General features: G+C 33.7%; 3 protein-coding genes and 1 non-coding gene across 4 annotated transcripts; 2 read left to right on the top strand and 2 right to left on the bottom strand.

Moving 5' to 3' along the window:
- Positions 1 to 1666: 1666 nt before the first annotated feature.
- On the bottom strand, positions 1667 to 3679 carry LOC100244409 (probable LRR receptor-like serine/threonine-protein kinase At3g47570). The gene is made up of 4 exons (XM_059740572.1): positions 3403 to 3679; positions 3181 to 3327; positions 1926 to 2423; positions 1667 to 1704 (listed from the first exon to the last, which is right to left on the bottom strand). Exons 1-4 carry the CDS (start codon positions 3677 to 3679, stop codon positions 1667 to 1669), a joined length of 960 nt encoding a protein of 319 aa, XP_059596555.1.
- A 68-nt stretch (positions 3680 to 3747) lies between these two features.
- LOC132254701 (U11 spliceosomal RNA) lies at positions 3748 to 3875 on the top strand. The gene has a single exon (XR_009467007.1). It is a non-coding gene; the product is annotated as a U11 spliceosomal RNA (small nuclear RNA).
- A 4258-nt stretch (positions 3876 to 8133) lies between these two features.
- LOC100854235 (probable LRR receptor-like serine/threonine-protein kinase At3g47570) lies at positions 8134 to 11435 on the bottom strand. The gene is made up of 2 exons (XM_010658518.3): positions 8721 to 11435; positions 8134 to 8608 (listed from the first exon to the last, which is right to left on the bottom strand). Exons 1-2 carry the CDS (start codon positions 11329 to 11331, stop codon positions 8355 to 8357), a joined length of 2865 nt encoding a protein of 954 aa, XP_010656820.1. The 5' UTR covers positions 11332 to 11435; the 3' UTR covers positions 8134 to 8354.
- A 1526-nt stretch (positions 11436 to 12961) lies between these two features.
- Positions 12962 to 14014, top strand: LOC100854288 (metalloendoproteinase 3-MMP-like). The gene has a single exon (XM_003633161.3). It carries the CDS (start codon positions 13043 to 13045, stop codon positions 14000 to 14002), a length of 960 nt encoding a protein of 319 aa, XP_003633209.1. The 5' UTR covers positions 12962 to 13042; the 3' UTR covers positions 14003 to 14014.
- Positions 14015 to 26021: the final 12007 nt, after the last annotated feature.

The raw sequence follows: 26021 nt of genomic DNA, 5'->3' as shown, positions 1-26021 counted from the left end.
TTAATTATATTATCGATACATTACTAACCGCATATTAGTCCTCTATTATCAATTGGTTCTTTTCTTTATCAACTATCTATATTGAAATGAATAGCTTTGGACAATTATTTTTCTTAACACACATAGAATAAAAACATTTATTTATTTATTTTTGATAGGTAAAATAAAAACATTAATATAGTTCAGACAAAGAACTCAAAATTCATGTTAGGCTAAAATTAAGGTTATCAATTAGAGATCTTGATTATTGAATTTAATTTTCTTGCATTGATCATGCAAAAGATCAAGTAAAAAGAATTTGAGAATTTCTTTTTCCTTTCTCTAGGAATGTTGAGATCCACCATGGAGCCTCAATTTGATCATAGTTGTAACTCGAATTTGCAAAATTGTCCACCTAATTTTGATTACAATTATAGTTTCCTCAATAAAACTCATAAGTTGCAACAAAATCCTAAGTCAAAGAAAATCTTCCATACAACCAACACTTGATATTGGTGGTGGTATATAACTTTGTTACTTAGGAGGATCCATCTTCATCAAACAAGCACTATTATTTTACCATTTATAAACTACTCAAGCATATCTTGAATTTTCAACATGGTGTTGATTGCAGTGCATTACAAGGAGAAACCAAAACACTTCCAAGGAAATTCATAGGTAGTCTTAATCACCTTTCCTCAAATTGGTGTCGTGCATATTGACAAGACTAAATTCAGCTTATTATAAGTTGGGTGATAGCGTCAATGACCCTTCAAAATTCAAAGGAGTATGGAAATTAAATTAAATTATAAGTTTAAGGTTGTGAGAGATATACTCCATCAATCAATGTGTGAATGATCAAAGATATCATCATTGTTCGGATCATACAAACTACAAGTGAATCGTTATTCCTTAATTTTATTATGTTCTTCTCCCCTTCCCCCCTTTTCTTTTGTTAATTGTAAATTATAAGTGGTGCCCCCGATGAAACTGAGGGCAATACTCAAGGACTTAAGATGACATTCTTATAAATTTTGTTCTATTTGTTGACATAAAAACTTAAGATCCATTTAATTCTTACCTTAAAGTAATTTTTAAAAAAAAAAAATAAGGTATTTTGAAAATATTAAATTCAAAAGAGTTGGTTGTCATTGGAGATCTAGGGAGATAAATGAGGGAGAAAATGTCTTGTAAGATCGAAGTCAAGAGCTATAAGGTGATAGGAAGTATATCGGATAGGCTCATTCTGATGGCAATAAGGTGCAAAGCTATTAAGAATTCAATGAAAGAAATAATGAATTTGAACCATGATCAAAGTTAAAAAAACAAATAATAGTACATGAGCTAGTTCAACCAAATTATTTGTTGAAGTATACCTATAGAAACATTGCTTTGAAGCAACTAAATGGTACTGCTTCAAAGAAGCAACTTAAGCAATAATTCAAACCCAAAACAAGTTTGCTTCAAAGTAATTGCAAGTTGATCATATGAAGCTTGACCAAAACATCTTTTATATCAATTCTCTCCTCTGGGAATTCTTTGCTACCCTCCAAGCCCAATTCTATTTTAGCCAAAAGGTTACCTTGTGTAGCAATCGCATCTCTTCCATCTTCACTTTTTAGTAGATTGTCATCTATGACCTCTATGATTTTGTCCGGAATTGAAGCCTTAACCCATTGCCTCCAACTCAATTCTCCGAAAAACATATCATCAGTGTGTTTTTTCCTGTAAGCATTTCCATCAACATTATTCCATAGCTATAAGTATCCCCTCTTGTGGACACCCTTCCTTCTGAGCTGTACTCTGTTAAGAATCTATAGTTAATTTTGAGGAAGAAAGCATAGTAAAATTTCGATCACTTTTATGGACACATACATGATCTATGCGCTATAAAACTAGTGACAATAATCTTAGAAGAAATATCACTCCAAGATCCAAATGCTTACCTGGTGCAATATAGCCAAGAGTGCCTAGAGTCTTGGTTTGTGTTTCAGTCTTTTTTTGGGTCAAAATTTTTGCAATGCCAAAGTCACCCACATGAGCAACCATCTCATCATCCAAGAGGACATTGCTGGGCTTCAAATCACATTGCACCACAGGCTCGGCTTGACCATGATGAAGATACTCCAAAGCTAATGCAACATCCTCCATGATGCTCACTCTTTGGAAGAGACTAAAGCAGTAGTTGAAAGAATACAGCCATTTCTCAAGGCTTCCATTGGGCATGTATTGCAGCACAAGAGCTCTTAGCTCAGGGTTGGAGCATGAGCTTATGACTTTAACCAGATTCCTATGTCGAACCCTTGCCAGCACTTTGCATTCTGCATCAAAACTTTTGAAAGCACCCTCCAGTTGTAGATTCAGAACTTTAACAGCAACAAGTGTCCCCTCAGAAAGTATTCCTTTGAAAACAGAACCAAAGCTTCCCACTCCAAGGATGTTGGCTTCAGAGAAATCATTTGTAGCATGGCAAGATCCTCATATGAAAAATTCTATGCTCCATTGCAAGTAATACATCAACCGCATTCAGTGTTTCCACAGTCTTTTGATATTAGTTTTAGATTTTTTGGTACTATGACTTTTGCAATGTGGGACTTGAAAGATTGACTTCCCACAGAGTGCTTCATTCTCCAGGAAAGATGTTGCTGTGAAGTTAGCAAAAGGCCCTTCAATTGGAATTTCCCCTGAAAGCTTGTTGAAAGACAAATTCAAGTATCGAAGATGTGAAGTCCACCAAAGATTTTGGTATTTCTCCAGAGAGATTATTGTGGGAGAGGTCCATGTAATCCAATGATACCAATTCGCCAATTGATTCAGGAATGGGGCCAGAGAATGAGTTCCCTCACAGGTTAAGAGCACTTGCGCTTTGGAAGGCCCCAACAATGGTCGGAATGTAACCTGAGATATTGTTCCAAGATAAGTCCATGCTTTGCAGCATTTTCAACGTTCTCATGTTTGCATCAAGGCTGTCTCCCAGTGAATTAAATGACAAATTCAGGAAAAGGAGATTCTGAAGTTGCCATAAACTTGATGGAATGGCAGAGGAGAGTGAATTGCAACTCAAGAGCATGCTCTGTAAATGAGTAAGATTTCCTTTACAACTTGGAATTGTTCCAGACAGCTTATTATTCCCGAGGTCCATTTCTCCCAATTTTCTAAGGAGGCAAATCTCGTTTGGAATGGTTTGCTCAAGTTGGTTACCAGCAAGATACAATCTCCGCAAGTTTTTCATTCTCGTAATTGTTGATGGGATGGCTCCATTCAGATTGTAGTCCCCCAAATCAAGCCAATTCAAATATTTCAAGGACATGATTCTCTTTGGAATTGAGCCCTTTATTTGGCATGAATCTGCAAGAAATATTTGAAGGGAACTTTAAAGGCTTCCAGCAAAATCCGGTAGGCGGTCGTTCAATGGATTCCTACTTCTGTACTGCCTTTCCAATGATCTGCATCTTGTCAAAGCAGTAAGGAAACTGAGTTCATGACTTTCTGATTGACTTCTTGGTTGATTTTCTACCAGATTAAGTGAGACGAGGTGTTCCAAGAGACCAAGACTTGTGGGAACTTGACCCGCAAATTGGTTTGCAGCTGATGCCAACCATGTGAGCCGAGAACATACCGAAGAATATTCCCACAAAGTTGATTTACTCCTAGTATGAGTTGCTCCAGATTTAAAGGATGCTGTGTAGCAATCCCACATCGGTTGGACGTAATAACCAACTGAAAGGACCTTCATATAAATAAGGAGAACTTGTAATATTCTTGATTTAAAAGGGTCGGTTGGCTAAATATGCCACTCTCACCCTCGTCTGGTGAGTGCTGTATGGCTATCAAGACATATGGCCGACATAATTTATGGAAACCTCATAGGGTTGGCTCCTCTGGCCGACCCTTCATTACTACTATAATCTTTTGCTCTGTCGTTAGGGCCCAATTGGAATATTTTAGTTAGCGGCTCTGTTTAACAGAAGTATTTACGAGAAAGGCAAAAACTCAAATTTGAAAATATAATATTTATTTATTATCTTTTTTTATAAAAATATCCTCAATTTGATTTTTTTAAATGATTATTTTTTGTAATTTTATTGAAGGGTAGTATTAAAAACTCATTGAAATATCAATGATAATTTTGATAGAAAAAAGTTCCATAAATATATTTCACATAAAAAATAATATGATGTCTATAACTTTTTTTTTTATTATTTAAAAATGATATTTATGACTTATTTGTTAGTTTATAATCATATATCTTATGTTTACTTATTATTATGATGTTTTTATATCATCAATAATTAATTAAATAGACTTTAAAAATGAGATAATTAAAATAAACTGATTTATTAAAACTTTATTTATATTTTATTTTTAATTTGAAAAAAGCTTTAAATTACACCACTAGTATATATTTAATTTAATAAACATTTCTCTATTAAGAGTAGCCTGCCCTAGTCGTGAGACTCAGCAAACTCAGGGGAAAATGCCGGCGAAATTCGGTCCAACCGACTTTCCATGCCCGATTTTCTATCAGTTTAAAAAAACCGATTTTTTAATCCAAGTATGGGCCTGGCTATGTAGGAGGCTAGGGATATTCTCACTTTTTTATTATAAAATAACATTTTTTTTTAATTTATATGATGGAAAATATTTACATTAAAAATAAGTTATTTAAATAAATAAAAAAATGGAGAGATTAGATATAACTTTTGGATTATTTCTTCCTTTTAACCAATTAAAATTTAACAAATGATAGTTATATCTATGGAGGTCATAGACGGCAATCCATTGAGGCTTGAAGATGGGAGAGATGCAATGCGCAAAGCCATTACTCACTGGCTGCGACTGCCTTAAACAACATTCCAAATTAGAAAGATCTTGAAAAAATGACATCAACATTTTGTTTGAAAGCCCAGATACAGAGGCAGGCTTTAATTTCAGTAGTGTCACCACTCTCACATGTGAGCTACACCTATGGATGAATAGTGAATGACTGACATCCAAACTCTATTATTTTCCTTGATTAACAAAAGAAAAAAGCCATGAAAGAAGAATGAGCTTAGCAATATGCTTGAACACATAAAGGTCTTCTTAGTCAACAAACAGGGATTCCATGAAGCTTCTTTTTGCCACCCTTTCCATGAAGTGGGTTTCTTAGAAAGTTTTACAAAGTGGGCATCCTGGAATCTTATTCAAGGTAAGACTTTCTATCTCTTCTCCCAAAAACCTTGGTTTTAATTGTGAAATGTCTCATTATTGCTTGATTTTACGAATCTTTCAATGTTCCATTGATAATACCAACAAGGAAATTCATATCTTGGTTTTGTCTCTGATACCAATCATGAAACTCTAACAACATTGACTTGGTGTCACCATAGAAGACTCAAGTCAACCTAGTCCCCAAACAAGTTGTGGGGTGGGGTTGATGGCCTCTTAAGTCCAAAGAAGATATGGAAAATTTTAAGTGGAAGAATGGGAGAGATATATTCCATCAATCGGTTTCAATCCTATTGAATTTTTTCTTTTAAAAAAATTTGGTTAAAAATGATGAAATAATCCCCAAATTGGAAATCTAACCCATCCCATGTTTTTTCTGGAAAAGTAATCAATTTTTGACATAAATACCATTTTCTATTTCTAGTATTTATATGTAAGTTTTAAAAGAAATTATCATTTTTATAAAAATATAACAAGGGTATTTTTGTCCAAATAATGCCAAAAAATGGTGAAATGTTAAATTTCAAAATTTGGGTTTTGAGAGGCCCTTTTAATCAAATAACCCTTTCTTCTAAACCTCTAGGACACGCCTTGGTTCCTCTCACCATCTCAATCAAGTGTCACCTCCCTTTATCATGTGGTATGGAAATTTTTCTCACATAATTTTTTATTCTTTTTTTCTTTTGTTAATTATAGAAAATTTCTTGGATAAAATTATTAACATATACATTGACAAAAATGAAATAACAGTTTTTGAGAAACATTTTCATTTTATAACTGCTTAGGACCATTAGTTTTGAAGTTAAATAATGCAAAAAAAAAAAAAAAAAGGGTGCATGACTCACAGAAGCTACAGGATCTGCTAGTTTATATCTAAGATCGAACTTGTAACCAGCTAGTTTGATTAATCAGAAGTTCAAGAAAATATTGAAAAGAGGTTAGAAAATCTCTGGGTTTTGACTGCTGTGACCCTCTTGTGTTTAGCTGATTGAAACAAAGCAATATCCAATCAGTCCAATGGATGGCTCCTGCAAAGCATGGCAGCAACCTTAATTATAACAGTATATGCTTAAGCTCAACTACTTTCTTATTGATGAATGTATCTTTCACTATTTTTCCACTCATAATTTTCCACATCCCCTTTGGATATGAAGGCCATGTAACCCACCACACAACTTGTTTGGAGCTCAAGATTGACTTTCATGGTTGGTTAGAGGAGCAAAGTCGAGCTATGAATTTCCTTGATGTTGAGGAAGAAAGGGCAAAACTGACCATTCATGAATGCTCAAAAATCACCCCCTACTAGGGAGACCATGTGAAACCTTCCCATCAACATGTTCTTTGAGAGAAAGAGAAAGCTTTAGCCAGTCTGTGTTACCAGTATCAGTAAACAACCAACATGGATGATATTATGATTGAAATACCTTGTCATACTTTGTATAAAGTTGGCCTTCTTCACATTGTTAATGGAAATTATACCACCAATCAAGTGCTGATTCTCTGGAATTTTTTCATTGCTTTAGGATTTTGTTATAGGACTTGACTTATTGACAGCAGGGCAATCCATGAGTTTATTGAAAGTGTTTGTAATGAAATTTAGGGTGAGAAATTTGGAAATTCAAGATATGACCAATTCCATGACAGCCAGAAAAATATTACCTCCTGTGACCATCACCTCTCCTCTGGCTTCTTTCTCTTCTATGCTCAATAAGCCAACATCAACAACTGCTATTATTTTTTGTGAGGTGATACATTTACCCATTGCTTCAAACACAGTTCTCTAGTGACCATTTCATCATTGGGTTTCTTTCCCATAGATATCACCTACAGTAGAGGGGGTAGGAAAGAAAGGCTGATCTCCTAGGTTCCACATCAGAGTTGGCATATCAAATGTCCATGGACTAAACGGGGGACCCAACTCGATATAGTGAGCTTGATATCACATGTGCCCTATTTAAAGGAATTTTTAGAGAAGAGGTTGAGGCTTTCCTTGCCTTTTGAAAGAAGAAGGTAGGACAAAAATACGGGCTTTCCTCTGTTTGAGAATTCCCTGCAGTAGAAGAGGAGGCATGCCATGGCTAAAGAAGGGGACAGAGATCGACAGAGACCCTAACTAGGCCTATTCTTTGTGGACAACTCTTTTGCTAGGTGGTATGGCATTGGTGTGTATATAAAGAAAAATAGTAAGATCATGGCTCCCTTTAGGAAGGAATTTCTAGAGAGGAATCAAATCCCCTAGCATTTTGGGTGGATTATTTCAAGACTTTCTTTCAAAAAGAAGTTATACGACAACTAAACTAAAAACACCAAGACCCCGAAACTTATTTAGTTCCAAATGATGCAGGATCAAGTAGAATTCCGAATCTCTAGTGCAAGGTTATCTTTGAAGTAATTACTGAAACTTATTTAGTTCTAAATGATGCAGAGCCAATTAGAATTCCGAATCTCTAGTGCAAGGTTATCTTTCAACTAATTACTTAGAATTAGGCATGTATTGCAAAAACAGGGGTCTCATCTCAGGATTCGTTAACCAGATTTCTGAGTCAAATTCTTGTCAGAACCCTACATTCTGCATCAAAACTTTTGAAAGTACCCTCAAATTGCAATTTTAGGACCCCACAGCAATAGTTGTCCTATCAGAAAGAATTCCATAGTATACCAAGCCAAAGCTTCCTAATATAAGCAGGTTGATTCACAGAAGCAATGTGTGGAAAGTTGAAGCTTCAGATTCCAAATAATAAATCAAATGAAATTTGGAATCTCAACTTTACCTTTTCTATATTTTCTCAGCATAAAAACAGAGCTATGAATACTGGTACTGCTGCAATGCTGGCACAATGATTTTGAAAAGAATTTGATCAAACATTGCTTCCTGGGCTCCTATTACTTTGGAAGGTGATATATATATATATATATATATATATATACACACACACACACGAAGATAGATTATTTCAAATGATGGTTTTAGCTGTAACTTCAGCTTTCAGATAAAGATAAAAATAAAAAGTTAAATTCAGGAATGGTACTCTAAATGGTACTGCTTCAATAGCATATCAAGTAACTTTTCTAGTTTCCATTTGTCATTTGCCATTTGATCTGGTCAAGCTTGATCACAACTTCTTTAATGTCAATTCTCTCCTCCGGCAACTCTCTACTACACTCTAACCCCAACTTGAAATGGCTAAAAGATTGCAATTTGTGGCAATTGCATCTCCTCCATCTTCGGTCTTCAATAGTTTACGATCTATGACTTCCATTATTTTGTTAGAAATTGAAGACGTAACCCACTGCCTCAAAGTTAGTTCCCCGGAAAACATATCATCAGTGGGCTTCTTTCCTGTAAGCATCCCCAACAACATTATCCCATAGCTGTAAACATCAGTTCTTGTTGACACCCTTCCACTCATGCCATGCTCTGTGAAAATTCAATATTTCAAAGCAAATATGTAAGCTTGGATTAAACTTGAAACAAATTTGTGATAATAATCTTGGAAAAAATCATTTATCCATGGGTTCGAAAGATTTACCTGGTGCAACATAACCAAGGGTACCTAGAGTAATGCTTGGTGTGGCAGGCCTCTTATGTGTCAATATCTTTGCAATGCCAAAGTCACCCACATGTGCAACCATGTCATTGTCTAAGAGGACATTGCTGGGGTTCAAATCACAGTGAACCACAGGGTCTGGTAGACCATGATGCAAATATTCCAAGGCTGATGCAACATCCACCATGATGCTCACTCTTTGGAAGAGATTCAAACAGTAGTTTTCAGAATACAACCACTTCTCCAGGCTTCCATTAGGCATATATGGTAAAACTAGAGCACCAAGCTCAGTTTCAGAGCATGAACATATGAGCTTAACAAGATTCGTGTGCCGAACGTTTCTGAGAGCCACAAATTCCGCATTAAAGTGGGCAAGAGCTCCCTCAAGTTGCAAATTTAGAACTTTAATGGCAACCGTGAACTTGTCATTAAGTATTCCTTTGAATACAGAACCAAAACCTCCCACTCCAATAATGTTGGCTTCTGAGAAATCATCTGTAGCTTGACAAAGTCCTTCATATGAAATTATCTGATCCACTTCACGTACCAGATGTTCACCTGTTCTTGCATTACACCTTCGGTTCTTCATCATCATTCGAATGAGAGCTACAAGGATTGCCGCTACAAGGATTGCCGCCGATGCCAAAGTTGGAAGAATATATTTCAAGAGAGATGCAGATTTTGAATTCCGGGGCCCATGACTTCTACAAGGTGGAACTTGAAAAATTGCTTGCCCACAAAGCGCTCCATTCTCCAGAAAAGATGTTGCCGTGAAGTTTTCAAAAGGCCCTCTGCTTGGAATTTCCCCTGATAGGTTATTGACAGACAAGTTCAAGTATTGGAGATGTGAAAGAGCCTCCAAAGATTTGGGTATTGCACCAGATAGATTGTTGTGGGAGAGGTCCATAAAATCCAATGTTATCAATTCACCAAGTGATCCAGAAATATGTCCCCCGAATGAGTTCCTTGAGAGGTTAAGAGAACTTAAGCTTTCAAAGGCACCAAAAATGGTTGGAATGTTACCTGAGATTCGGTTCCAAGATAAGTCAATGCTTTCCAGCATTTTCAAAGCTCTCATGTTGGCATTGAGGCTTCCATGCAGTGAATTACATGACAAATTCAAGAACCAGATATTTTCAAGGCTCCATAAGCTGGATGGAATTGATGAGGATAGTGAATTGGAACTCAGGTCCATGATCTGTAAATGATTTAGATTTCCTATGCAACTTGGAATTGATCCTGACAGGTTATTGTTTTGAAGTTCCATTTCCCCCAATTTAGTTAGAAGGCAAATCTCATTTGGAATGTTTTCTTCAAGTCGATTGCCACCGATATGCAACCTCTGCAGGCTTTTCATTCCCTTAACTGTTGATGGAATGGTTCCGTTCAGGTGGTTGTTGCTCAATTCAAGCCAATTCAAAATTTTCAATGAACCAATACCCTTTGGAATTGGACCCTTTATTTCGCATGAAGAAGCAACAAACATTTGAAGGGAACTTGACAAATTTCCAACAGATTCTGGTAGTAGGCCATTCAATGGATTATTGCTTATAGACAACTTTTCCAGGGATTTGCATCCTGTCAAAGCTGTAAGAAAGCTAAGTTCAAGACTTCCTGATTGACTTGTTAGTTGATTTCCTGCCAGATCAAGCTCTACCAGGTGTTCCAAGTGGCCTAGACTTTTGAGGACTGGTCCCGAGAATTGGTTGGAACTTAAACGTAATTTTTTGAGGTAAGAAGAATTTGACAGACACAAAGGGATATTTCCACTAAGCTGATTACCTCCTAGGTCAAGTTCTTCAAGATTTGGAAGCCAAAGCCCAAGGCTCGATGGAAGAGTTCCTGAAAGGGAATGGAATGACAAGGACACTCCTCGTAGAGAGGAGATATTGAAAATTGAGGGGGGTATCAAACCAGTAAGGCCATTTTGAGACAAGCTAAGTTGCTGCAAATTTTGAAGATTCCCTATCTCATTTGGAATGCTTCCTTGAAGGTAGTTTTGTTCTAAACCAAGCCATTCTAACTTTGAGTTGTTGACCAAGGAAGGTGGAATGGTACCTGTAAGATTGTTTCGTCCAAGGAATAAGTGACGTAGTGAAGATAAGAAGCTTAACTCTTTTGGTATGACTCCAACAAATCCATTCTTTGAAAGAGAGATGACTTTAAGCTTTTGGCAGTGATGTATACTTGCAGGGATCGCTCCTTCCAACAGGTTCCCTTCTAATATGAGCACTTCCAAGCGACGCAAATGACCTATTTCAGGTATCAGATGGCCATGAAAACTGTTGTTAGAGAGATCAAGCCTAACAAGGAAGGAAAGGTTACCAACATAAGGAGAGATGGTGCCTTGGAGACCCATGCCTCCAAGGCGCAAACCTGTTACTCGCTGTCTTCTATGGCTGCAAGTTACTCCAACCCAGTTACAGAAGTTTTCAGTTTCAGTCCAGTTACTTCCCACAATCTCTGATTTAAAGGCAAGTAGAGCAGATATATCAGTGACGTTTGAGGAAGAAATAGCCAGGCTGACCCTAAATGAATGCACCATCAGCATTCCCATAAGGGAGATCTTGTAAAAGTGCTTCTTCATCAACATGTTGTTTGAGAGCTGATAATTAGAGGCAGGCTTGAATTTCCTCTATGAATAAATAATGATTGACCCACATCAAATCTCTATGAATCTTCCTTGATAAACAAAAGAAAAATGCATTTGAAGAGGTCTTTTTAGTCAACAAACAGGGCATCCCTGAAGCTTCTTGCCACACTTTCCATGAAGTGGGTTTCTTAGGAAGTTTTTCAAACTGGGCATCCTGGAAGCTTCTTCAGGGTAAGGCTTTCCATCTCTTTTCACAAAAACTTTAGCTTCGAGTGTGAAAATGTGTACCTTCCTGGTCACATTCCTGCTTCCGTACTCAGATAAAAGATAGGCAATCTTCATGTTTTATTGCTGATTGCTTTTCTCATTTGACCTTTAAAGGCGGTTAGAAATCTCTGGGTTCCTGCAAAGCTGATTGAAACAAACCAGTATCCAATCAATCCAATGGACGATCCTGCAAAGCATGATTAAGCTCAACTAATTTCTTCATCTTCTAGCTTAAATAAATATAAATTAAATTTATTTAAATCTTAATATACGTGATAAAATAAATTTTAATACATTTCTTTTTTGGTAATATTGTATTTGGTATTTTGTTAAATACTTTTAAAAATGTTTAAATTTTTAGATTTAATAAACTAATTACTAATTTACATTGACAATATAATTATCTAATTAAATTATATATTATTTATCTTTGATAAAATTGAATTTTATTTAATGATTTACATAGAGTTTTTATTTAATTTTATACCCTAGGAGGGTTTAATAGAATACTTTGAGTTATAGATAGTAATTGTTAGGCCGGACAACTATTTCTCAAAAAGTTTTTTGTTCTCTTAAAAAAAACATGTTTAGTAGCTAAACATTTTTTGTTTTTAAAAGCAAAAATAAAAACAAAAATTAGAATATTTTTAAAAAATATCTTTTAATTATTTTCACTTTGTCTTATAAGGATTATTTTAAAAAATAATTATAAAATACAAATAAATAATTAAAAATAAAACATTACAGATAAAAGTTATTTTTAAAACATATTTAAAAACATAAAAAATGCATATTAAAAGCATTTCAAGTTCTTAAACAAACTTTTATTCTATAAAACATCAAAAAATAATTTGTAAAAACTGTTCTTAAAATTTGTTTTTCAAAACTATTTTTAAAAACACTTTTCAAATAGAGACAAAGTGTTTTTTAGAACATCTTTTAGTTGTTTTTGCATATTTTCCCCTATTTTCTCATGATTGATTTTAAAAATACTTGCAGCCTGCCAATATGCAACTGCCCAAAACCCCTCATTTATTTGTTTAATTTTCTTCTACCCCTTGACTTGACTCAAGGATATTCTAGAAATGTGCAGTACTTTCCATGAAGCAACTACTTCTATCCTACTGCTTATTAGAACAGCTCTCCACCACTCAGAAAAAACCGAAGCATATAGCTGCAGTGGAGGACCGCTGACCATTGAATTGCCACTACCGTGTGATCTATGTTACTAACCTTTGACTGCTATGTGGAATAGTCTTCTTTGCTTTGCAAAGTCTTTACTCGATCTACCGGGTTCATTGACATTTAGTATAATAGTTCTTCGACATTAATTGCTTTGTGGAATTGTCCCGATGACCTCAATTTCTTCAGCTCAGAACAAGTCTACATGTAAATTGGCTTGCGAGAATTAACAGAGTGCTCTCTCTTATGTCTGTGTTTAGTTATGGTACCTAATCTTTCTCCCATGTCATTCATTTTCCTCTTTCTTTTCATGTTTCCTATCACATCTCATGCAAATGGTGAAAACCCATCTCCATTTGAGTTTATCAAGGATCTTGAGGGATGTCAAAAGGGACACAAAGTTAAAGACATCCATAAGCTCAAGAAGTACCTTCAACAGTTTGGTTACTTGAGCTATAGCCATTCCGAATACCAAACCCATGCCGACAATGATGATTTTGATGATCTCTTAGAGTTTGCCATCAAAACCTACCAGACCAATTACTACCTCAAGGCCAGTGGAAATCTAGACTCTGAAACAGTGTCCGTGATGGTGAAGCCTCGCTGTGGCGTAGCAGATATCATCAATGGCACGAGCAGAATGAGGTCGGGAAGCAGAAGCTATCCGCATGGCTATGGATCTCTCCATACAGTAGCTCATTATTCCTTCTTCGCAGGATCCCCAAGATGGCCACCTTCCAATACCCATCTCACCTATGCATTTCTTTCCGGCACCTCAAGTACGACCATGAGCGCTGTGACGAGAGCTTTTGGCCAGTGGGCTTCTGCAACGGACTTCACCTTTGCAGAGACTCAAGACTACACGAATGCTGACATGAAAATTGGTTTTCAGAGGGGTGATCATGGAGATGGATTCCCGTTTGATGGCCCCGGTGGAACCATAGCTCATTCTTTTTCCCCAACTGATGGAAGGCTTCATTTTGATGGGGATGAATCATGGGTAGTAGGTGCTGTTGCTGGTGCATTTGACGTGGAGACTGTTGCCTTGCATGAGATAGGTCATCTTCTTGGACTTGGTCATAGTTCAGTTGAAGGCGCTATCATTTTTCCCACCATTGCCTTTGGAGTGACTAAGGGTTTGAATGAGGATGACATTCAAGGAATTCAGGCTCTGTACAACTTTAGGACTAGAACTGGCTCTTGCTCTTATGAAATTATGTAGATGTGGTGGATATGGAGCTCTCTCCCAAAAATATATATGTAAACTTTATTTTTGTTTTAATTCTAGATTAATATTTGTGGACATTTCTAAATCAGTTTCCATATTCAAACATGAATTCAGGTAGCAGTATAAGTGTAAGGCACAACACTAAATACTTCGAAATTAAACTCAACTTGAAATTTTTCTTTTTCTCACCACTGTATAATCAACCAAAAGGACAATTCACATTCTTGGGATTGGAGATATTATTGTTAGAGTGAATGATATATATATTACGAGCCTAAATCCTATAAGTTTATATTTTCAAGAAAATTGACAGTTCAACAGAATCTAACAATAATAAAAATTGGAAAATTAGTAAAACTCAACATAGGGAAGTACGTAGAAAAAGAGAAAAGACATAAAAGACAAGTGTTAGACCCTTGACATAGACCATGAGACACTAAGGGGGCATCATAAGTGGGTATCTTGCACCCATGAGGGAGCCCCTAGAGAAGGACTAAGGTGACGAAAGGTTTATGACATCAAATTGGATGAAAAGAAGTAGGACTTGGGCGGGTGCATGAAGCCACACACACGGGTTGCACACAGACCACACATGGGGGAAAGCACTCAGGCAGCATGCATGGGGCGTAGAGCTGGTCGCATGGGGACGTACACAACATGCAAGCCAAGGGTAGGTCTTGGCACACACAAGGGCCGCCTACATAGGTGTATGTAGTAGCAATACAAGAGCATGTTGCCTCGGCTTAGATGCAACTTGGATGCGTGAACCCTATGAGTGTTTAGCTAGGTTGGCAATTCCGAACAAAATTCCTAAGTGTCCCCTAACTCTACTTTCCAATTCCTCTTCGAACCACTTGACTTTGAAGACTAAGACTTTGCTAAGAAGCCGAGGTATGTAGTCGAGTGTGTGGTGATTGAATGTGAATTAATCCGATTTTTAATCTTTAAATGTGTTAGAAAGTTGGGAGAAATGGTTTTTGGTGCAAGACTTTTATTCCCCTGTTTCTAGATCGATCCAGGTGTGGGGGGATCAATCCAACTATTTTTTTTAAAAATCAAATCTCAACCATTAGATTAAGGCCTTCTCTTAACTCTTTAAAAAGCAATTTTCTCTCATATTTCTAGAGAATGACTGCAGAAAACGTGGAGAGAGCAGCCACCCCATGTGTTCTTCATTTTCTCATATTGTTTTCCTAATTTGACGTTTTTTATTGCAAAGAAAATCCACTTCTTTTAATATTTTCCAAACAAGTTTTTAATGGATTTTCTTGAGTAATAAATGGGTTCATTCATTCCTTCATTCATATCTCAATCTCTCATTCTATTTGGGTTTGTGCAAAAACTCATTTTCTTCTTGTGTGGATTCAAAAAGAGGCCGAGATTGAACTTGGTGTGGACTCCAAGTGTGCTCCGGAAGATGAAGGTGAGAAGCTGAAAGTGAAGGCAGTAGTCAAGTAGTCCAAGAAGGATTGGTTGGCTTGAGCTAGGTAAAACCTTGTACTCGGTTTTTATTTTTCATAGTGGAGTTTTTCAATCGGTGGTAGGCCCGTGGTTTTTGATCTCTTCGGAGGTTTTCCATGTTAAAATCCTGTGCTAATTGTCTCTTTCTCTTACTCTACACTTTGATTTAATTTCTGTTTTTGATATCATTGATTACTTGGGTATACATGTTGAATGGAAGAAATATGAGGTTATATAAGTGTGATGATCTATGGAATATCCTTAATAATCTTTTTGCTCATTTTGGTTAATGATATCATGAAGTGAATTGATGTGAGTTGAAGAGATAATTGTTCTTTTGATTTATTTTTGAGGATTGTTGAAGCATTTGCATGTGGTTTGCATTTATAAATTGTTGGGAGAGTGTTGTTGCATATATTCTTACTTGTGTATGTTATACTTTGTTGAATAGTTGTTGGAAGAGAAATTTCTTGACATTAAGAAAGTCTAAGGTTAGGTAATCTTTGTTAGGAGAATTTTTAAATTGTTCTACAACACCTATTCACCAGCGCTCCCCCCTAAGTGTAGTCCATTATTGAGATTCACATTTTCAATTGGTATCAGAGCGGGTTTTTAGCAATTTGGATTCTAGGTTTTTTTTTCCATGGCATGGTCTTAGGATTGTTTGATGCGGATCAACTGGGATGTTTGCTGCTTCTTTCCATTATTCTTGTTCTTGCATATGTCGTATAGATTTCAGAAACATGCAGACGCATGAAATGAAACTTTTGAATTGTTCACTTTGTAATATATACATTCAATATCTGGTGATAGGTGTGTATCAATGATTAATGCAAGTAATACAATTTGGCTTATTGAGTACTAAATTTCAAACTATTTTTTATCTGTCTTCTGGGTCATGTTCAATCTAAATTTAGGTATTAGATTGGCCATGTTTGGTAGATGGGAAAGGAAAACTGAATTCAAATTATCTAAAGCCTTAGCATTTTTGATTGACTGTAGTTATCACTCCCGGTAAAATACCTTTTTCCTTCTTTTCAATATAGGTAAAAGGGTCCTAAGAAGCAGAAACACTATCAGTCAATTTAGAGTGCATTTGTTAGTGATTTTAAAAAATGCTTCTAATATTTTTTATAATTGAAAAGATAAAAAAATTCAAATATCGAAAGCATTTCTTAAAATTATTATCAAATAAACTCTTGAAATTATTGATATGTGATTGTCTTAATGCTATTTCCTATGGAGAGTCAAATGAGGCTCCTTTTATATCCAATAATAATTCCCACGCAGTGGGCCATTTGATAACATTCTGTTAGCCCATGAATCTGATATGGTTACCAATAAAAAATTGTAAATCATGATTAATTCCAAGTAGTTTACAGGTTAAAATTGATAAGTTAGGCATAAAGTTTTATTAAAGAGCAGCATTTTCATGGGATTGAACTTTGATCCTCTTGGCCGTGTGATTTAAAAACTTTTTTTGTTTTTAAAAATAGAAAACTTTTATAAAAAAATACTGACATTGTTTGGTCAATGTTCTATAAAAATAGTTTTTAAAAACAAAGTGAAATAAAAAATAGTTTTTAGATAATTAACAAATAGGAGTTGCTTTCATCATTTTTTTTTTTTAAAACAAAGGAAAGCATTAAAAAGTAAAAATAAAAAATAAAAAACTATTAAAAAACAAATAAAATTGAACATGATATCATTCCCTTTTTTTTTTTTACACAATCTAATACTGATATGAAAAATCTTCAAATATGATATTCCTTTAAATTATAGGTGTTTTTAAAATTTCTTTTAACTTCACTAAAAATTTTCATTAAGCAAATAAATTTCAAATCAAATTGTACTTTATACGTAAAATTTATTAATTTTCAAAAATAATGTAAAACTCAAAAACCGATTCAATTAAAAAAGTCATGGAACTTAATAACATTAGATAGTCATAGACCAAAATTTATTATATATGCAAGGTTAGTAAAATATATATATATCATATTTTTGTAAAAAAAAAATATTAGGAAAATAAACTCCAAATTAAGCAAAACTTAATGCTTTGGATTCATTAACCACTCTACTAATTTTTAAAAATAACTTCAAACTTAAATAATAGCTCATTCGATACTAGAAATTTATGAAAAAAAAATAGTTTAAAATAACTCTATTGTTTCTCTTCTATATAGAATCATTATTTTCTATTTTTTTCACAAGGGAAATAAATTTCAAATTAAACAAAACTTAATATGTTGGATTCATTAATGAATATAGTAATTTTTAAAAGAAATTTAAAACTTAAATAATTAAACAATTAATACCGAAAATTTATAGACAAAAATTGGTATAGAACAACCTTATTGTTTCTTTTTTATATAGAATCATTATTTTCCAATTTTTTCACTAGGCAAATGAAATTCAAATTAAACCTCCTTTACACACAATTATATTTTTTGAATTTAGATAAATAAATTATAAATTAAGTAAGACATAAATAATAATTTAAATTCTTTAATTGATTATTTAATTTTTAAGAATAATTTTCAATTCAAAAAATTGATCTAATTAATTGTAGATTAAATCAAAACATTCTAGAATATTATATTCGTAAAGTACTAAATGTGTACATGAAATGAAAAACTTGACTTATTTACCTTTTAAAAAATTTAAACTTTATTCATTACACACCTTAAATAAAATATTATTAAAAATTATTATTATTATTCACTTGGAAAAAAAAACTTACAAAGATGTGATATCCTTATCTTTCTAGCATGCATATACTAAAATAGTATTTTTTTTAATAAAATAATATATTTATGATTTTATTATAATATTATTATTCATGTTTTACCAAAAACTATTTATTTTTAAATTTATTTGTAATTACAAAACTATTTTCATTTTTAATAACACTTGAATTAAATTTAATACATATAGATATATTAATTATATGAATTGAATTTACAATGTTTTTACATAACCAAAACAAATAATAATAATAATAATCATTATTATTATTATTATTATTATTATTAAAGTAATTTTCAAAAATAACTTAAAACTTCAATAAGAATTCGATTAATATTAGAAATTTATGGACAAAAATTGATATAAAACAACTTTATTGTTTCTCCTCTATATAGAATCATTATTTTTTTATTTTTTTATTAGACAAATGAACTTCAAATTAAACAAAACTTAATGTATTGGATTCATTAATGAGTTTAATAATTTTTAAAAATAACTTAAAATTCAAATAATGAACCAATCAATATTAGAAATTTGTGGACAAAAATTAGTCTAGAATGACTCTATTGTTTCTTTTCCACATAAAGTCATTATTTTCTATTCTTTTTTCCCAAGAAAATGAAATATAAATTAAACAAGACTTAATGTGTTAGATTCATTAACAAGTCTAGTAATTTTTAAAAATAATTTAAATCTCAAATAATAAACTCACTAATACCAAAAATTTATAGATAAAAATTAGTTCATAATGTCTCTATTATTTTTTTATATACATAATTATATTTTTATAAATTTTCTCTCTATAAAAATGAATTTCAAATCAAGTGACACTTTATATTGACTTATTAACGTATTTAATAATTTTTAAAAATAATTTGGAACTCAAAAAAATAGATTTAATCATTAAAAAAAATAATAAATCAAAACTGATAGATTATAAGTCATGATTTTACTATTTCTCCCATATAAAGAACTATATTTTTTAAATTTAGGTAAATAAATTATAAATTAACTAAGACATAAATAATAATTTAAATTCTTTAATAGATTTTTCAAATTTTTAGAATAATTTTGAATTCAAAAAAAACTAATTTAATTAATTATAGTTTAAGTAAAAAAAACATTTTAGAATATTATATTAATTCAGTTGAAATGAAAATTTTGACTTATTTATATCTTAAAAAATTAAACATGTATTCACTATTCATTTAAAATAAAATATTATTAAGATTATTATTATTCATTTTTAATCTAAAAAAATATGATGTTAATATCCTTATGTTTTTAACTTATACTAAAATGGTATATTTTTTTAATAAAAAATATATATAACTTATGATTGTGTTATAATATTAGTATTTGTGTTTACTAAAAAAAAAACTATTTATTTATAATTAGAAAATACTTTCATTTTTAATAAGACTGAAATTAAATTAAATTTATATAATATAAATTCAATTTGTAATGTTTTTACAAAACCAAAACAAAAGATAAATTAATTAAAAACTTTTTTAAACAAGTTTTTTATTTTTTATTTTTTATTTTTTATTTTAAAAATGACTTGTCCAACACTCTTATTTTTATTAAAGACTAGAGAATTATTATTTTTGAACTTAAAAACAAGTTCCAAAAAACATGGTAGAACAACCATTGAGATTTCCTATGCATCTTGGAATTGATTTGGAGATAGTTTATCATTCTTTAGGTTCAGTTCCCCAAGTCATTGATAAGTTAAATTTTCAATGTTTTTAGAATTAGACCGATCATTAAATCGAAAAAGTTATAGGTTTACGGTTCACTAGTCAAATCAATAGTTGAACCTGATCAAACTGATAACATCATAAATATATAATTATATATTATTATAAAAATTTTAAAATATATATATAAATTAAAAATCAATTATATTTCATTTTTTTCTTATGCATAAGTATAAATGTATTAATATTTTAAATTTTATTAAATAAAATTTATATAATATTTAAATGTGAATATATTGAAAATGAAAGCAAAATTAATTATTTTATTTTAACTAATTTTATAATTTTAAAAAATATTTTATATATATATATATTAATATTATATTTTTTTAGTAAAAAATGTATTTATTTTGTTCGTCGTATGAAACAATAAGTTAAGATGTAGTGGAGTGGTGTCTCAACTCATTTAATGAGTTTGAGGCCCAGAGTTCAAATTGTTTAATGAAAATTTTAAACATTTAAATGAAAATTGTTTATTTGGGCCTTGGGCCTTTTAACGATAAAAAGGGAGGGTGGGCCTTTTGAATGAATAGAAAGGGGGGTGGCATTTATTCCCTTAATTGTTGATGGGATATTTCTCAAGGAACCAATTCCCTTTGGAATTGGACCCTTTATTTTACATGAATGTGCAAAAAAATTTAAGAGAACTTAAAAGATTTTCAATAGAATCTGAATAGAAGTTCCTTCAAATTATGAAGATTGCCTATCGCATTAGGAATGTTTCCATGAATGCCATTCCAACTTAGAATTATTACCAATGAAAGTGGAATAGTAACTGTAAGATTGTTCCTTCCAAGGTATTGGGTATGAAGTGAGGGTAAGTTGCGTAACCATTTTGGTACCCACCTCCATTAACATGTTTTTCAGGTCTTCTTTGATCAACAAGAAACACAAGCCATAAATTTGATAATTGAAAACCATTAGAGAGTTGATAATGCATTCATAATATAACCAGAGTACATGCATACACAAGAAGAGCATGAAAATTGACCAAGACAAGTTTAAATGATACATGTTTACTTCAAGCTTGTAGTGCCAGCGAAAGCTTTGATGCCAACAATGTTAGTTCAAGAACACAAAGATAAAACAATCTCACATACGGTACACGAGGTTTTAACGTGGTTCGGCCAACCATGCCTACGTCCACGGATGAGAGAGAATAATTCCACTATACAATAGAGAATATTACAGAGGATAAAACCAGATACAACTATTGGGTTCCCGAAACATCCCATGTTTCCCCACTCCTTGTATCCATACCTTACTACGAGCCCTCTCGCTCCACCAGGTACCTCCCGTTCTTCCTCACATCTCTATCCACTTCGTATAGTCTCTATAGGCCCATCTCCATCTCATAACTTTTTCCCCTCATGACCTAGAATATTTATAGAGATATTTCCAACAACCTTCCTTATTCTATAAAGAAGTCTAATATTACAATAATATATCAACCTAGAAATATTCTATACAATATTCTTTACAAAAAGGAATATTTACTAATTAGGAATTTGGGACAATTCCCAACAATCTCCACCTTGGACCAAATTACATGAAGTTAATCTTCAATCTCTCCATGACACAAACCTTTTTGTATCATATCACCACGAAAGAGCAATTGACTCCACCTTAAGTGAAAATTCCTTTTGTTTTCATCTTGTGTGCTTTGTGATCTTTTACTCTTCCAGAAATCTTCAACCCAAGCTCTGATACCAATTGTAGTGCCAGCGAAAGCTTTGATGCCAACAATGTTAGTTCAAGAACACAAAGATAAAACAATCTCACATACGGTACACGAGGTTTTAACGTGGTTCGGCCAACCATGCCTACGTCCACGGATGAGAGAGAATAATTCCACTATACAATAGAGAATATTACAGAGGATAAAACCAGATACAACTATTGGGTTCCCGAAACATCCCATGTTTCCCCACTCCTTGTATCCATACCTTACTACGAGCCCTCTCGCTCCACCAGGTACCTCCCGTTCTTCCTCACATCTCTATCCACCTCGTATAGTCTCTATAGGCCCATCTCCATCTCATAACTTTTTCCCCTCATGACCTAGAATATTTATAGAGATATTTCCAACAACCTTCCTTATTCTATAAAGAAGTCTAATATTACAATAATATATCAACCTAGAAATATTCTATACAATATTCTTTACAAAAAGGAATATTTACTAATTAGGAATTTGGGACAATTCCCAACAATCTCCACCTTGGACCAAATTACATGAAGTTAATCTTCAATCTCTCCATGACACAAACCTTTTTGTATCATATCACCACGAAAGAGCAATTGACTCCACCTTAAGTGAAAATTCCTTTTGTTTTCATCTTGTGTGCTTTGTGATCTTTTACTCTTCCAGAAATCTTCAACCCAAGCTCTGATACCAATTGTAGTGCCAGCGAAAGCTTTGATGCCAACAATGTTAGTTCAAGAACACAAAGATAAAACAATCTCACATACGGTACACGAGGTTTTAACGTGGTTCGGCCAACCATGCCTACGTCCACGGATGAGAGAGAATAATTCCACTATACAATAGAGAATATTACAGAGGATAAAACCAGATACAACTATTGGGTTCCCGAAACATCCCATGTTTCCCCACTCCTTGTATCCATACCTTACTACGAGCCCTCTCGCTCCACCAGGTACCTCCCGTTCTTCCTCACATCTCTATCCACCTCGTATAGTCTCTATAGGCCCATCTCCATCTCATGACTTTTTCCCCTCATGACCTAGAATATTTATAGAGATATTTCCAACAACCTTCCTTATTCTATAAGGAAGTCTAATATTACAATAATATATCAACCTAGAAATATTCTATACAATATTCTTTACAAAAAGGAATATTTACTAATTAGGAATTTGGGACAATTCCCAACAAAGCTAATTTCAATTTGATTTTGTTGAGCTTAACCGCAACTTCTTTTATATCTGTCCTCTCTTCTGGCAATTCTCTACTGCACTCCAAGCCCAGTTCAATGATGGCCAAAAGATTTTCATGTGAGGCAATCGCATCTCCTCCACCTTGGTTCCTCAGTAGATTTCATTTGGTTGGGAATTGATGTATGAATCCATTGCCTCAAACTCATTTCTCTTGTAAACATTTCATCCATGGGCTTCTTTCTTGTAATCATCTCTAACAACATTATCCCATAGCTATAAATATCGCCTCTTGTGGACACCCTTCCTTCTGAGCCATACTCTATAAAAGATTCGAAGTCAATTTTTGGAGAAGATAACATAACAAGATTTCTATCATTTTTCATTGTCTATCTCACAGTCATTAATATGCATTTTACATTATAGTACATTAGCAAAAGAAAAAATATGGTCTTTCAATTGGATCATTGAATTCAAATTCTCTTGGTGCTATTTAAGTTGTAGTACTAAATTTCATCATGGGCCAAAAGATTTATCTGGTGCAATGTAGCCAAGAGTACCTAGTGTCTTGGTTTGTGTTGCAATCTTGTTTTCAGCCAAAATCTTTGCGATGCCAAAGTCGCCCACATGGGCAACCATCTCATCATCCAGGAGGACATTGCTAGGTTTCAAATCACAATGCACCACAGGCTCGGATTGACCATGATGAAGACACTTCAAAGCTAATGCAACATCCAACATGATACTCACTCTTTGGAAGAGACTCAAGCAGTAGTTGTAAGAATACAACCACTTCTCAAGGCTTCCATTTGGCACGTATTGCAAAACCAAGGCCCGTAGCTCAGGGTTAGAGCATGAGCTTATGATTTTAACAAGATTTCTATGTCGAACCCTTGCTAGCACCTTGCATTCTGCATCAAAACTCTTGAAAGCTCCCTCTTAGTTGCAGATTTAGAGTTTTAACAGCAACAGCGGTCCCATCAGAAAGTGTTCCTTTGAAGACGGAACGAAGCTTCCCACTCCAAGGATGTTGGCTTCAGAGAAATCATTTGTAGCATGGTGAAGCTCTTGATATGAAATCATTCTATGCTCCACTGCACGTAATACAAGAACCGTCCTTTGTGTTTCCATATTCCTCTTTTGATATTTTACCATCATGAGAACGAGAGCAACCAGGATTAACACTGATGCAATGGCTGGGAGAATAACTTTCACCAGAAATTTAATTTTTGATTTGTCGGTACCATAACTTCTCCATGGTTGGACTTGAAAGATTGGCAGCCCACAGAGTGCTTCATTCCCCACAACAGATGTGACTGTAAAGTTTGCAAAAGGACCTCCACCTGGAATTTCCCCTGACAGATTATTGAAAGACAAATTCAAGTATTGAAGATGTGAAAGTGCCTCTAAGGATTTGGGAATTGCTCCAGAGAGGTTGTGGGAGAGGTCCATTTAATCCAGTGTCTTCAATTCTCCAAGTGACTCAGGAACCGGTCCCTAGAATGAGTTGCCTGACAGGTTTAGGGAATATAAGCTTTGGAAGCCCCCAAGAATGGTAGGAATATTACCTGAGATGATGTTCCAAGATAAGTCGATGATCTGCAACATTTTCAATGCTCTCATGTTTGCATGGAGGCTTCCACTCAGTGAATTAAATGATAAATCCAAGAAATGGAGATTCTCAAGGATCCATGAGCTAGAAGGAATTGATGAGGACAATGAATTGGAAGTTAGGAGCAAGGTCTGTAAATTAGTAAGATTTCCTATGCAATTTGGAATTGATCCAGACAGCTTATTACTTTGGAGGCCTATTTCCCCCAAGTTTGTGAGGAGGCAAATCTCTATAGGAATGCTTTTTCCAAGTTGATTAAACATCAAGATATAACCTCTGCAGGTTTTTCATTTCTTTAATTGTTGGTGGAATGGCTCCACTCAGATTGTTATCAACCAATGTTAGCAGATTCAAATTCCTCAAGGAACCGATTCCCTTTGGAACTGAACCTGTTAGCTGATCAAATTAACTATAACCTTTCAAGGCCATAAGACCAATAAAATTGAGCATAATTGCATGTATTTATTTAATTTGATTAGTAGTCTTTTCTTTGCACATCACTGCATGACAAAATTGTCTTAAAACAAAAGTAAACATAGAACAAGTCTCAAATGCGTGAAAATGAGGATGAGATTGGCTTTTCGATCATAATCAATACTACCCAAAAGGCATAAAATTAGCTTGAGCCAACCATCAATCAATCCGGGTTAAACATTTTAACTGCTGTCCTTTACACCCAAGGATAAACAAGATGTTCCCAAGTTCAGGCTTTCAAGTAGCCCAAACTAAATTCAACCTCATTAGTGCTAATAACCATTTATCAAATGTTTTGAGTTTGAATGTCTGAATTTGTCTGAAATACAAATTAAAACCTCTATATGATGTTCTGTATTATTTGGGATTTCTTAGCATGCAAAATTAATTCAGTCACATAAAGGATTTAATAATCAGAGAGGTGAGCTGACTGCACAACTCTTATGAACTCAAGACACAATTTGGGAACATAATCCAGACAGCTGCTATAAGAGAAATATATCCAAAGCTAAGAAAGAAATTGAAAAATAGATCAAATAAAATTCGAAGAAGATGGAGCAAAATTCACTACTGGTAAGAGCTTCTTTCTTGTAACCATTATTAACAACATCATCCCATAGCTATAAATGTCACCTGCTGTTGATATCCTTCCTTCCAAGTTACACTTCATCAAATATTCAAAATTAATTTCTGAAGAAGGCAGCGCTTCTATGAAGAAGACCAAGTAAAAACACCCACATCAACTTGAGCCGACAGCACTCCTTCAAGAACCTTATCTCACTTTTCGTAAAGGAGATGTAACTCTGAAAGTATATCTTGAGCTAACAACAACTCTTGATGCTTTTACTATATATGTTAATAGGTTACTTTCTTTTAAAAATGTAGTTTTGATCATTTATAGGCTAGTGTCCTTGTTCAAAAGTTGACTTGTTAATTTAGCTATAGAACATGGACTAAATTTGAATCAATACATTTCTTAATTTTGTTGTTAATAGACACACGGATTCTTAGCCAAGTACTTCAAAGTTATCTATTAGATTTAACATTCACACTCATTAAT

This window comes from Vitis vinifera, chromosome 11 (genome assembly GCF_030704535.1).
Source record: "Vitis vinifera cultivar Pinot Noir 40024 chromosome 11, ASM3070453v1".
Taxonomy (NCBI): Eukaryota; Viridiplantae; Streptophyta; class Magnoliopsida; order Vitales; family Vitaceae; genus Vitis; species Vitis vinifera.
This window is presented reverse-complemented; position numbering and strand designations above follow the sequence as displayed.

What these genes read in the sequence shown, in the direction of transcription:
- LOC100244409 (XM_059740572.1), bottom strand. Translation starts at nt 3,679, where the DNA reads ATGTGGGATTGCTACACAGCATCCTTTAAATCTGGAGCAACTCATACT. An exon ending in GCGGAGATTGTATCTTGCTG is followed by an intron (nt 2,424 to 3,180) that starts GTAACCAACTTG and finishes ATTTCTCTGAAG; the next exon opens with CCAACATCCTTGGAGTGGGA. An exon ending in TCTTGGCTATATTGCACCAG is followed by an intron (nt 1,705 to 1,925) that starts GTAAGCATTTGG and finishes AAATGCTTACAG; the next exon opens with GAAAAAACACACTGATGATA.
- LOC100854235 (XM_010658518.3), bottom strand. Translation starts at nt 11,331, where the DNA reads ATGTTGATGAAGAAGCACTTTTACAAGATCTCCCTTATGGGAATGCTG. An exon ending in CCTTGGTTATGTTGCACCAG is followed by an intron (nt 8,609 to 8,720) that starts GTAAATCTTTCG and finishes GAATTTTCACAG; the next exon opens with AGCATGGCATGAGTGGAAGG.
- LOC100854288 (XM_003633161.3), top strand. Translation starts at nt 13,043, where the DNA reads ATGGTACCTAATCTTTCTCCCATGTCATTCATTTTCCTCTTTCTTTTC.